The sequence below is a fragment of the Urocitellus parryii genome, chromosome 10, assembly GCF_045843805.1.
Source record: "Urocitellus parryii isolate mUroPar1 chromosome 10, mUroPar1.hap1, whole genome shotgun sequence".
NCBI lineage: Eukaryota > Metazoa > Chordata > Mammalia > Rodentia > Sciuridae > Urocitellus > Urocitellus parryii.
This window is the reverse complement of record NC_135540.1, coordinates 108,071,772-108,085,826: the sequence shown is the minus strand read 5'-3', so window position 1 is coordinate 108,085,826 and position 14,055 is coordinate 108,071,772. Positions and strand designations below refer to the sequence as shown.

General features: G+C 39.7%; 1 protein-coding gene across 1 annotated transcript in view; it reads right to left on the bottom strand.

Annotated features, from left to right (window-relative positions):
* The window catches only part of Corin (corin, serine peptidase), a 126,813-nt gene that overhangs the window by 14,421 nt on the left and 98,337 nt on the right, over nt 1-14,055 (bottom strand). Inside the window, 3 exon segments of the mRNA XM_077803427.1 lie at nt 4,813-4,920; nt 8,607-8,723; nt 12,879-12,986. Of these exon segments, the coding sequence (XP_077659553.1) occupies nt 4,813-4,920; nt 8,607-8,723; nt 12,879-12,986 (333 nt within the window).

Sequence of the window (14,055 nt, the reverse complement as noted above, 5' to 3'; positions counted from 1 at the left end):
CCTTTCTCTTCAAGGTAGCTAATGAGTTTCCCGGTATTAACCTCCTTTTTCTTCTTTACAGTATTATTACATAAGTGTGCACCACTCCCAGGTACTATAGTTTAGTCTTGCCTAATTTTATTAACTTGTCTTATCTTTTAAGTGTCTTAAAATTTCTCAAAATCTCTTTGATTTTCTTTATAATTTCACAACTTAAATATGCAGGGATTTGACCTATGGAGAGAGTATCAGAGTTTGGATTTGTTCGAGCACATGTTCCTGATGAGGTTAAATGTGTTCCCATGTCTTGATTTCCTGAACACTGGCAAAGAAATCCAGAGGATTCACCAGGTTTCATTCCTTTGGCAAGAATATATTCGGCTGTGGTGTTCTTTCAGGGAAAGCCACAACATACCTGATTTTCCTCTCTTTGTGAAATGAGCAGCCACAGATGCTCCACACCTTGACCCACTAACTCACAATGTTGCCAAATGATAGTACTCTAATTCAGTTATTTATTTTTCACTTATGAGTTGGGAATGCTTTTATAAAGAGGTTATTCTTCCTTTCTACTCTTTGCTCCCAAGGACTGAGTTCTAAGCCATTATGGTGTTGGACTTCTTTGCTACACCCCTGAGCTATTTGTTCCATCTAAATGGAGTTTTAAAAGAGGGCATGGAATTATAGATTGGTAGAAAGTTATTCAAAGCAAAACTGTTCAATTCTTCCTCTGCCTCCACATTAAATAAGAGCCTCACAACTTGAAGGGAAAAAAATGCACAAGTGAACACATGGAAGTAAAGATGGATAAAGCAGGTGGACACATATCTTTATTTTTTTTTAATGTGGTGCTGAGGATGGAACCCAGGGCATCGAGCATGTTAGGCAAGCACCCTACCTCTGAGGAAGAGCATGAGAAGAAGGTTATCACTAAAAAGGGAAGAGAGGTGAGACAGAGAGAGAGAGAGAGGGAGAAGGGAATTGCACGGAAGATGGAAAGAGACCCTCATTGTTATACAGAATACATGTATGATGACGTGAGGAAAAAGAAAAAAAAAGAAGTGTGTCACATCAGATTGGGTAGAGAGAAGTGATGGGAGGGGGAAGGGGGGAATGGAAGGATAACAGAATAAAATAGACATTATTATTGCCGTATGTGTATATGTGACTGCATGATCAATGTGATTCTGCAACCTGTACACTCAGAAAAATGAGAAATTATACCCCATCTGATTCAAATGTATGATATGTCAAGATCATTATACTGTCATGTGTAACTAATTAAAACAATTTTTTTAAAAAAGATGGATAAAGCATCATAGGTAACTTGAGAGGATGCCTGGGGGCACAACAGCCATACCTGACTTCACAGGGCCAAGGTAAACATGGCACAAAGAAGGGGAGAGACATGCCCAGGAGTTGGTCTTCTTACCAGGTTTCCACACCTGCCTGGGTTACACACTACAAGGGGGAAATGATGGAGTAAGGAGAAATAGCAGTCTGCTCCTACCCACTAAGGCAAGGGCAGGTTTGCATTTTGCCTCCTAGCAAGGCACAAAGATGGTAATGATGCTGGGCTGTGACTGGATGGGATAACACAGGCTGCTAAAAATTGTTCTTTAAGAGGAATAGGATCCAGGCCGGGGTTGTGGCTTAGTGGTAGAGTGCTTGCCTAGCACTGTGTTCAATTCTTAACACCACACGAAAATGAGTGAATAAAAGCATTGTGTCTATCTACAACAACAACGAAAAAAGAGAAGTAAGCCTATTAGTACATTGTCTCATTGGAGATGAGCTTTTCAGGTTTGATTCTGTTTTTAAATGTAGGTGCTTTGGGGAATGTAAGGAAAGCCATGGATGTTCTCTACTGAAAAACACACGTAGAAATATGAAAACATTTAAATGTCTGATTTCAGAGAAGTCACTTACTCCTGCAAGCCTACTCACAAATAGGTCTCTAAAATAGTCGTTTTAGCCTTCTTTTGCACTGAAGTCACCTGGGCAATTTAAGAAATACTGATTACTGGGTCCCAGCCAGAAGATCTCCAAGGGCCACTAGAAAGTTTTATAATATTTTATGGGATGGCAAGAACCAATTGGAGGATTTTCTGAGAGGAAAGTACCTATGTCCATCTTTACATAGAACCAAGCACATAGATCTTGTAGTAGTCAGCTTTTCATTGCTGTGACAAATACCTGAGGAAAACAACTTAGAGGAAGAAATATCTATTTGGGCTCATGGTTTCAGATGTCTCAGTCCCTGGTCCAACAGCTCTAAGGCAAAAACATCATGGCGAAAGAGTATGTTGGAGGAGAACTGCTCAAATAATGGCTGCCAAGAAGCAAAGAGAGAGTAGAAGAGGCCAGGCACAAGATAGAGTCCCCAGTGACCTGCTTCCTTCAACTAGGTCCCACATCCTATAGTTCCCAATAATACCTTCAAATTCTTAATCCACTAATGGGGTCAGATCCTTCATGATCCAATCCCTTCCCTAAAGCCCACCTCTGAACATTGCTGCAGGGGCATCAAGCTTTCAACACATGACTCTTGGAGGAGTCTTCATATCCAAATGGGAATATGTCATATCCAGACCACAATATATCCCATCCTGAGGCTCTTTAAAAGATAAGAAATAATATCTTGCTTCTCAATTAGAAATACTGTTTTTAATAAGAAAAGGATTGAAAGACCAAGGGGGCTAGCCCAGTGCTTGGCACTCAAAGTGGGCATGTTTGAATGTTTGCTAAATTTATATGCAGAGCACATGACAAGAGTATATATGGTGAGTGAGGGAGTTGGTGAGGCATCAAGGGCTAAGGAAACAGTGTACTTGAACATGGAGAGAAAAACACTGTAGTATGGGTGGGAAGACAAAAATACATCCTTCACATTGCAAGCCAGTGCCCATGGGGGTCCTGAAACATGGTATATACATCATAAATAGTGTTCAAATGCGTGAGCCAGAGATATCTAGTTGCCCTTCTGGTAACTTCTTTTTCTGACAGGTGACAATGTTTTTAAATTTTAGATTTTGAAGTATTTCAAACATAGAGAAATGAAGCAACACATTCATTTACACCCCGACCAAATTTGACCACGCTAAATGTTCTTTTCTACTCTTTTGAGTCTAATAGTAAGTGCCATTTCATGTCAAACAACCCCCAAAACTTGGACAATAAAACATGTCTTTGAGATGACTGTCACTCCTCAAAATTATTCATCCCAAATTGAAGGTGAAGTAAAGAAATAATTCTGAAAAAGTTCCACAGCAGATTAGGAGATGAGCAAAATGAAACAATGAGATATATATGTATGTGTGTGTGTGTGTGTGTGTGTGTGTGTGTGTGTGTGTGTATATATGACTAAAACAGCAGTGTGTGTATGTCTTCTCAAAGACTAGATTAATATCTACTATTCTATCATAGTGTGCTGTGGTTTATCCCTCTGAAACTCATGTTGGAGCTTGATCTCCAGATGGTAGAAACTTAACAATGACATATAAAAGTGAGGCCACTGGGAGGTGATTAAGAGTAGATAAGATCATCAGAGTTGAGCCCTATGATCAGGTACAAGTAGCTTTATAAAAGAATAAAGAACCTTCTGTCTCTCTCCATCTGAGCCCTAGGCCACTCTAGTTCTCTGTGCAAGAAAATCATCAGGTCATTAGTTGTGGCCCTCTAGCCTTAGACAAAAAGTTGAGCCAAAATAACTTACTTACTTAGTTTATGGTATAGTATTATTAACAACAGAAAACTGGCTCAACACATAGGAATCCATACCCACATGTGAGAAGTCAGGAGGTCTGGGACTGTGCTTTCTGTAGGTCAGTAAGTGCTCATGAAAACAAAAATCCTGTCACTCTGAGTTTTTAATTGGCTGCCTCCTCAAGCCCCTTACCAGTCTACTTGTTTCACCTCGAGACTCCCTGACGGCTATGGGGCCACGTGAAAATTTTGGCAGATCCAAGACCCTGAGCCCATCAGCCTGTGGACTTCCTCAACTGAGAGGATGTGTGTTAACAGGAAATTCTGTCTTTCCAAAGGAAAGCTGACTGAACTGCTTCTCAACTTCTTGCCCAAGCTGAAGATGAGGCAAACATTTAATTATCAAAAGTGAAGGAAATGAGTGTAATAAGAAAACAGGGCCCAGAAGCCAGAAATCAATTCTAAAAAAATCAGTCATTGGAGATTTTGATTCATTTAAATCTCCCGTGAGAATCCATTCAGTCTTTTCTTCTGCCCATTCTGTGTTCCCCCAAATAATCCCTCCTCCTAGAAACCCATTTAGAGAGCACCACCTGCTTACGCCATTTGGAACTATTACACTGTCACTGAAACAAATTAACACAATGGTTCCAAAACCATTAGAGGTCACCAAAGTTTGTGGAAAGGTGAGAATAAATTTATAAAAAGGATGGACTGCCAAAGTTTATGTGGCTGTTTTGAAGGAAGTCCTTCCCATTTGCTTCTTGGCTGAAGTTTCCATTTTTGAAGCTGTGCTTTAAAAAGGAAGAAAGATAACATCTGCCTGCCTACGGAGCCAAGGAAATAATATATGGGAGTCGATGTCAAGTTGAAAAGTGACGGTAATGATATTAGGCAATGCGGATTTATACTCCATTCACAATGACACATTTGTTTCTGATTTAAGTTAATTAAGACCATTTTGTTTCTTTCTGCTACCACATACAACCTTTATAAGAAGAAAAAAGCAAATAAATATACTTTCTTGGAGAGATTCCAGATTTCAGTAGTTTCATGTCAATGCAGAAGAAAAAGGCTGGGGGCAGCCCTGTCCCCCCCGGGATTGCATCTGTCAGCTGTTGTACTTACTGCAGTTACTTAGACTGCTGTCTGGGTCACACAGAGAGCTTCCACCACATGAGTCAAGGCAGGAACTGTAGAGGCATCTTTGGTCTCCTTCTTGACATGGAGTCTGACCTGTGAAGGAACGAAAGACACAGTGGCTTTCACTGACTCTGCATTCCTCACCCTGGGATCTGAAGGGTCAAGAATGCCTGGTGGAGCCGAGGAATGACACAACTTTAATTTCCTTCCAATTTCTCCCTAAAAATATAGAACGCATGTGAAACAGGTACTATCTGAACTCATTTTCCTGGCAACTAAGTACAATAATCTATTCCAAGAAGATTCTGCAGGAATGAAAAAAATAAGAAAAAAAAAACACAACAGGTGGTTGTTACTTTTAATGGAAAAAAATAGAGTTTTATTTTTACATGGGTGTCTGTATTTTATTACAAAATAAAATTCAAGTGATTTGAAGGACAGAAAACAATATGAAGATCTTGAAATTCTGAATATCCAGTGGCATTACTTGAAAAGCTCATTTACTCCCAATTCTGGTCTCCTCTCTAAGGAAAATTCCCTCGTATTAGTTGAGAACCCACACCTGTACAATGAGAGTGCTCTATCATAGTAAGTCTTTTGCAGCTGTTATCCACATCATCACAGTGGCCTTGAAGAGCACCCTCAGCCTAGTGAGATGACTTAGGTTTCTTGTTTCCAAATGAATGACAGCAGTAATGTCAGCCTTTGCCCTAATGGCTTTTCCTTAAGGTATGTAGAAAGGAAACTGTTCTTCCCGTTGATTTCCTGGTCATTTGTAGATTAAGTGGATAAGGTAATAAATTACTGCCCTTTCACTTTCCATCTCTCCCTCATTATTATGGTCAATTACTTTTAGAAATGTCATGTGGAATCTGGAAAACACTGCAAGGCACTTTTCAGCATTAATCATGTTATGTATCTATAATCTTATCTATAATTCTAAGACAATGTTTATTATACTGGAATCCTTTTCCTTGCCAGGCTCACTACTATGCAATGTCATATATTACTGCCATACAGAAAAGAGATGTCACTGTTTATTTTTTTAAAGCTAACAGGTTGACTTTTTTTTTTCCCCTCAAGGCAAGCCTAAACAATTTCCATACGCTTTAAACTCCTATGCAAATTTTGGGACATTGCACATTCATTATTCCAGCAAATATTAAATGCTTACTCTGTGACAAGTGTATATGACAAACTAGGTGCTGCATGTTGAAAGGTGAAGGAGCATGGCAGCCTCTGTCACAACCCAAGCTTCACGATGGCTGTATGACCATTGCTTTACCAAAGATCTATATAAAGGGCAGCAGAAGCAGACAAGGGCACTAGGAGAAGCTTCCCAAAGGAGTTTACTAGGTAGACAGGGCTACGCTGTGATGAGAGGGAAAGAGGGTTTTCCAAGCAGAAAAGCTACACATGTGCAAGATGAAGTCACTGGATCTTCAACCACTGTGGAAAATGAGGAAGAGTAGACAGGCAGGCAGAGCCAGAGCCTGGAGGGTTTTTAAGGCCTAACTCTTCAATAGGACCTTGTGAGTAGTGGGGGCTGTTTGCCCCCCACCCCACCCTGCCATCTAGCAGAACAATTCTACAATCCATGATGACAGCTCTTATGCAGTCCAAGGCCCCTCCATCCTCAGCTCTCTGATCACAGTCGCCTTCTCCCTGTACCCTACACATGCCTTGCTCCTTCCCACCTCAGGACTCTTAGCCACCTGGTGCTGTGTGTCTGAAATGCTTTTCCAGTCCCTCTTCTCTTGGTGGATACCCAATGTTCTTTAGATCTGAGCTCCAGGATCTCATCCTTGGGAGGCTTTGGATGAGGGCCCCTGCCAGGACATGCACACCACATTTTCCAGTGTAGGCCATGTCAAACTTCGCATTTAGACACTGACTTATATAACTATTTGTAGCATCTGTATGGCTCCCAGGAGTCTGTAATCTCTATCAGCAGTTTTGTTTGCCACTGAATTCCCAGTAGATGCCCCCATATTGGCATTATGATAGTGCTGAGGGCCATTGTCAAGTAGGTATGACACATGGCATGACCCTGGTCATTTGCAGTGACATTGCATGTAAGGTGACCTTGCTCAAGGACCAGGGCGGATCCAGGTTTAGGGTGTATCCTGCTGGGATTAGGGAGTACCCCGCTCCTTGGGTTTAGAACGGTTCCAGGTTTAAGGTGTACCCTGCTGGGAATAGGGCATATCCTGCTGCCTCAGGCACACCGATCCTTGAGCTCCCGTTGAGTTCTCCTGGGATTCAGAGAGTATTTGGGATAAAAAGCCCGGCAGAGCCCAGTGGATTTGGCCCAGAACGTGGATTTCCCCAGAACGTGTGTAGAGTGCCAGTGTGAGTTCGGGAATTGAAGAACGGGTGTTTGAATCTACAAGGCTGTGAGTGGCTCGTGATTTTGTGCCCAACCAGACTGCAGCATGATAGCACATTTTTTTAAGTTGAATCCATTACAGTAAACAATATAAATGTACTAAAATGTGACTTTTTCTATACATTTTATAATGTGATTTTCTGACATTTCACACATGTAAGGAAATAATCTGCAAATCCTGCCTTTTTCATAGTGAAGCATCCAAAATTATTTTGGATCATTTAGAATCACATAGAAATGATTTAATTATATGTAAACAACAATTTGATCCAAAGGTAAGATCTTGGTTGATATGCATACAATAACTCATGCCTAGTAAAGGATTTCTGTTTGAATTTTAAAACTGATAAAACAAAGTTCTCTTTATGTATTATTTTCAAGTAATAAACATGTGTTATCAAAGCTCACCTTTTAGGCCTTGGAAGCTCCCTCACTAAAGCTATTCTAATAACCAATATTCTTTATGATTAAACTAGCTTATCTGTATATCTACAGTGTGCAGTCTCATTTGCTGATTATGAATATGCAAAGCCCAATAAATGCTGCAACCACACAATAAGGACCAACACTTAACTCCATTCTCACTAAACATCAACCCTACAAAGTAGTTATCACTATTTGGAGTATGGAAACACAGAAACTGAGACACAGAAGGATGAAGTAACTAGCCCAAAGACCACCAGATAGTAAGTGGTAGAGCCAGGGCTTGAAGCCAGGGCTGCAGCAACCACATTCCTAACACCTAGGCTATTCCTGTATCCTATAAGCCAACGTGGTGATGGGTAAGCTTTGAGATATTCCTAAGAGCTTTGTCCTGAGAGGCTTGCATATGCAAGAACTTAAAACAATCAGTATGGAATTTTCTTTTCTGACAGAAATGTTCACATTTAAAAACCAACTTATTTGATCTACTCTTTCTTTTCAAGTTTCACACATGGATATCGCACTCTTTTTAAAGGGTGTTTGAGTTTATTGCTTGGTAATGTGAGACATTAGACTGCCTCTACTTAACGTGGTTATTTTAGGAAGCTGTTCCATTTAATTTCAGGAGCTAGTTTTTTTTTTTTTCTAATTGGAATCTAATCTCGTTTAATTGGATGCTCTACACTAAACCTTCTTCTTTATCATGGCTCTCCCTCTGAACAGCTAGCTGAATCTGACCATGTTATTTCACCCCGTCCCTTCCCCCTGAGAAATGACTTTCAGCCTCTGTCACTCTAACACAGAAAGGTTTCCTGATTGCCCAGGGCAATGGGGATCCCTGAGGCAAAATGAAAGATTTCTGTGGAAATCCTTCTTAAACACTAAGTTAACTTTCAGATATTTTACTCCCTTCCCAAGGAAAAATCCACCAATGAAGAAATGTCCCAGGGGCCTGGGACACACTCACTGTCACCACAGTTCTCCTCATCACTCCCATCCTTGCAGTCCTCGTCTCCATCGCACTGGAAAGAGCTGGGGATACACTGTCCATTCCTGCACTCCACCAGGCCCTGGCTGTGACAGGCTAGGAAAGACGAGAACAGCACTCACCTTATTCATTCATTCTTCAATCTGCAGATCACAGACATGATTCCTACCTATCAGGCATCACCAAGAAACGAAGTAGTCTATGTACACAGATGGATCAATCAATGGCTTGTTAAATGCCAAGATTTTTTTTTTTAGAATGCACAGTTTTCTTTCTAGAATTTTGCCTTCTTCTCTAAAGAGCGCTTGCTAAAAATTCACTTTTTCTTGGGAAGTGTGGGGTTGTTTTCAGTAATGGTAGTGGTGATACTACCAACAATATGAAATATGTGAAGGAACTTTCAATATAGTTTATTTCCACACTTGTTGATGACATCTGATATTTGAAGGGAAGATCCAGTAGCCATTAGCCTTGTGATTCCTGTAGTTTTTCTAACGTCAATGCCTACCATCTATTAGGGCAATAGAAACCCATGAACCTTGGGTTGTGTCCTTGCTGTCCCCAGATCATCTGCATACAGCCCACTCTGCTCCACTGGTTCACTGAGGAGGGGGCTCAGTTGACACTTTACTTCGAATTCAACTCAGGGCAGGGAAAAGCTGCACAACTTTGTTCATGAAACATTTTACAAAATATTCTTAGGCCCAAATTAAAACTGTTATTCAAATTTATGTTTTTGCCTCAAGTTATAAGCCAGCTAAATACTGAATTTCATATATGGTATCCCTAGATTCCTTACTCACAGATTCAACCAACCACAGATTAAAAACACTCAGGGAAAAAAAGTTGTCCTGTACCGAACATGTAGAGACTTTTGTTCTTGTACTTATTCCTTAAACAAAATCTATATAGTATAACAACTATTTGCATAGCATTTACATTATATTGGGTATTATAAGTAATCTAGTGATTATTCAAAGTATATAGGAGGACACACATAGGTTACATGCAAATGTTGAAGCATTTATATAAGGGACTTAAACATCCACAAATTTTGGCACCCATCCAGGGTTCTAGAGCCAATGCCCCACAGATATCAAGGGGCAGCTGTATATCAACTCTTTCTGCTTTTATTAGAAAGCAAAAGGTGAAAAAAAATCTTAAAACTAGTTAGAATATGCATGAATTACATTACACTGACTCAGGTCAACTGTGCTCTCTTTAATATACAATTGCTATAATTCAATCATTTTTATTTTTGCCTGCTAGGGATAGTATATTTTCTGGGAGGTGGGAAAAACTTGTTGTTCCTGGTTTAGTAGTGTAAGAGCTACCTGAAATTTTCATTCACCCAGAAACACAATAGGCTGTAAAATGATCATTACAGTCATGCAATTTCTATGTCTGTATAAACATTACAGACTCTCTTCTTTCTAGCAGTTCTTCCCGTGTTCTCCCATAAATGGCCCCAAAAACATGTTTGGAGGCTTCTATGGGGAAGTTTCATATAAACAGTGAAACTGTTTATATGTTGTTTGCAGAAACAAGAGCCACTGGTCTCTGGGAAGAGCATTACCTTTGGCAAGGCTACAGATACATAGAGAAGACCAGAGCAATGAGAAAGAAAACAGATGCCTGCTTGGCAGATGAGTCACATTAAGTTTGAGAGAGAGGTGTGAAGTCACACACTATAATGCTATTGCCATCACACTCCTTGATTGCTACCTCTATAGGTAAGAAAGAAAGAATATTTCCCCTGGAATGGTGTATAGAGAGTGAACCTTAAGTATAGTCCTCAACCTTGAAAACCCACTGAACAAGAAGTGGAAAGTAAGCAAAATGAGAATCCTCAGAGTACTCACAGCAATTGACCTCGTCGGATTTGTCCACACAGTCATGGTCACCATCACACACCCACTCAGCCACAATGCAGCGCCCATCCCCACAGCGATGCTCCTTTGCAGGATTGCAATCTGGAGGAAAGGAAAATGCATGGAGACAGAAATAGCATGAAAAACGTTTAGAATTGTGTGGCTCACAGTTCCAATGTAACAGAATCTATTCCCACTGCCCCAATACCTCAGAAATATTTCTAGGATGAGCCTGACACAATTAAAATAGTACCTCCCACCAACCATGAGCCCTACTGCACACATCACCGTGGGGGAGATGTGCCTGCTACTCAGATGAATTACTACTCTGCCCCACTTTGCCAGGGCCCTGAGTCTGTTCTTATTGTTGTCCTCTTTTGTTTTCTTTCCTTATGGACAATTTGTGAATTTTATACTGACTCAAATAAACCACACTCTGATTTATACTCCATGATGCAGAGAGCTGACTGGATGTATCTGTGACGGTCTCTCTTGTCTCTAAGAATTGTAACTTACCTCCCTGGCAAATTGGTAAGGCAAGTATCTCCTTATGTCATCTCTCCTGATGCTCAGCTTAGGTTTCCTATATGGACTATCTTAATATACAACTCATATTTGAAAGAACTACTGAGTAAGCCATGCAAAATGTTATTGTTTTCATGATTCTTTTCAACTTGGATTTAAACTGTGTCCCAATCTACACATTCCTGGGGCGTAGGGAGAGATCACTAAGTGATGTTTCCTCTCTCAAAGGGCAGAATTCATGGGCTGCCTTGCAATGTGATGTGTATAACCTAAAGATAAGTTAAAAGATGTGTGTGGATTCACGAATAGCAGATTCAGTATGGGAAAGTAGCCTGTGAGTCTCCATGAATAGAGCCACTGTCATAGACTCCTGACATTGGGGTATTTTGGAGCAGTGAAGGAAAGTACGTAGAAGACATAGTGCAGAGAAAAAAAGAAACATACAAAAGGTGAAATGCTTGGTTAGGAACCAGAAAAGCCATCCAAGTACAGTCCACTAGATACAGGGAGCCAGGGCAGAGACCAATCTGAGGGAAGGTCATAATTACAGCCATTAGATGAAAACAACTGCCAGCTTCAGGGCACACACGTCATGATCTCCTATCTCCAGATGATGAGTTTTCTTTTTACACACTAACTACTCTGGCCCTCTCCACTAACCTATCCAGCCACCAAACTACATGAACTGCCTCACTCCCACATTTTTCCATTTATTTCATTGGAAAAAAGAGGGATTGGACTAAATGATCTCTAAAGCTCCTCAAAACTGTAGATTCTATGATGTGTATAACGCAATTCTAAGTCATAAGAATGCATTCAATCTCACCCTTTGTCTAACTCTAGTCAGACCCAGGAAACAATCCATATCTATCTAGCCACTCATGGGATTTTTTGTACACATACATATATTTCAATTTGTGTGTGTGATGCCAGAAACCGAACCCAGGACCTCATGTATGCTAGGCAAGTGCTCACCCACTGAGCTACACTCACAATCCAGTTTTTCCATATCTTATTAAATACAGTGAGGGGGGTAGTCAGATGATGTTCCTAGAAACTACCAACATTCCTAGCATGGAGTCATTTCTGACACCTATCACTCCAAGATATTCCTTTGATCATACTCCTGGTCCCTTTCCAATATTCCTTTCAACATTCTCTAACACTGAACACTGGCTCACATCATTTTCTCATTGTCCATTCTCACCTCAGGTTGCCCTTTAGTTCAAAGTTCTTATTTTAGTCAACCAATAAAGTGGTACCTAAAAACTCTAAAGTACAAAGCTGAAAAGGTAAATAAGCAAGAATAATTTTGCTGGTTTAAATTTATGAGATGGCATTTAGAATTGAACATGGCTCTTTAAAGGATAGGTTCTTTAAAAAATAAGAATATCAGCATTTGTGGTTGAAACAAATGTGTCATCCTAACCCTAGGAGTGGCCTCTACCCAAGGAGTAGCGCTTGGGAATCAAATGCAGGAGGCATCTTTGATCACATCCAATAATTTGCAATCTGTCTATAAAGTTTTGCTCAAGAGCTCAGGATCCAAACATAAGACACTGGCTCTAATCAGAGGAGAAATAGAACACAGAGGAAAATCCATTATCATTTTAACAACTTTTACCCATCTTTCCACCCCATTCATTAACATTTCCTTAGCATGATTATTTATATAAAAGTATTACATTTATACGCATGATTGATTGAACAAAACTCTTCCTTCTAGGAATTACAAGAAACCAAACATTTTATAATTTAACTTGCTAATCATATTAACAAAGAGTGAGCTACAGGTTCTTGGTTATAAACATCTGTGATTTGCAATTAAAACCTTTAGGGAAACAATGCTACTTACCACAGTTTTGCTCATCGCTCAGATCCCCACAGTCATCATATCCATCACACACGAGGCTATAATTAAGGCATTTGCCTGTGTGACAGCGAAACAGATCCTCACTGCAGTCTGCAAATAAGAGAAACTACCAATGTGTTACCGGGGATGTGCAGATGTTATAATAGAACTTTATTTAACAAAAGTCCATCATGGTAGGAGAACAATGATGACAACTGGTCCACACCTATTGCTTTACAGGTGAGGAAATTATGGCACAGAGAGACCCAATGACTTGCTCAAGATTACTGAACAAGAGACTGTAGAACCAGGACTAAAGACCTTCCGAGTCTTGAGCGGAGTACTTCTATCACCTTCTGAAGGTGATTTCCATGCTATGTTATTCCTTTAAAGAAGATGAGAAAGGTCATTCTCATTTCACCTTGGTTCCTAGTGAAATTTATGTTCATGCTCATGCAGAATGAAAGATTTTAATAGGGGCTGGGGTGAGTAGTGCTTTCCTAAAAGTGTTTCATTTACAGTAAAAGTCTAGGTCAGTCAATGGTAAGCATAAACATAATAGAAAAAAATAAGCCACTAGATTACAGAGTTGTTACTTCTTTTGCATATACATTACTATTTAAGTTATCTGAATGTTGCATAACATCTGATCCTCAAATAAATAAGCACTGTCCTAAATAAGCAAGATGAGAATAAGTGAAGTGTAATCTTAAGAAGTTTGTAGTTTAATATTGAAACAAGTACCTGCAGGGAAATAGTTTCTCAATCTTAATACAAGATAAGGTCATCTATTGGATAGACCTGAACTCCTAACCCGGTTCTAACGTCTGTTAGTTGTGGGACTTTTAGTGTGTTAGTTTGAAGTTGGGAAAATTTCAGCCACTTTACAGGTCTGGGAGAACATTTTAGTAAAATAATATATGTAAGGTGCCAAGACAAGTCAATAGGAAAAGAATGTTCTTTTTAATATATTATACTAGGACAATTAGAAACCAAATGTGCAAACATGAACAAAAGCACTGACCTTCACCTCAAACCATACACTAAAACTAACTCAAAACTCAAAACAGATCATAGGCTTAAAAGTAAGAGTGAAAATCATGAAGCTTCTGGAATAAAACAGGCGAAATTTTTTTTAACTTTGGATTAGGCAAAAATTTTTAGATATGATACCCAAAGC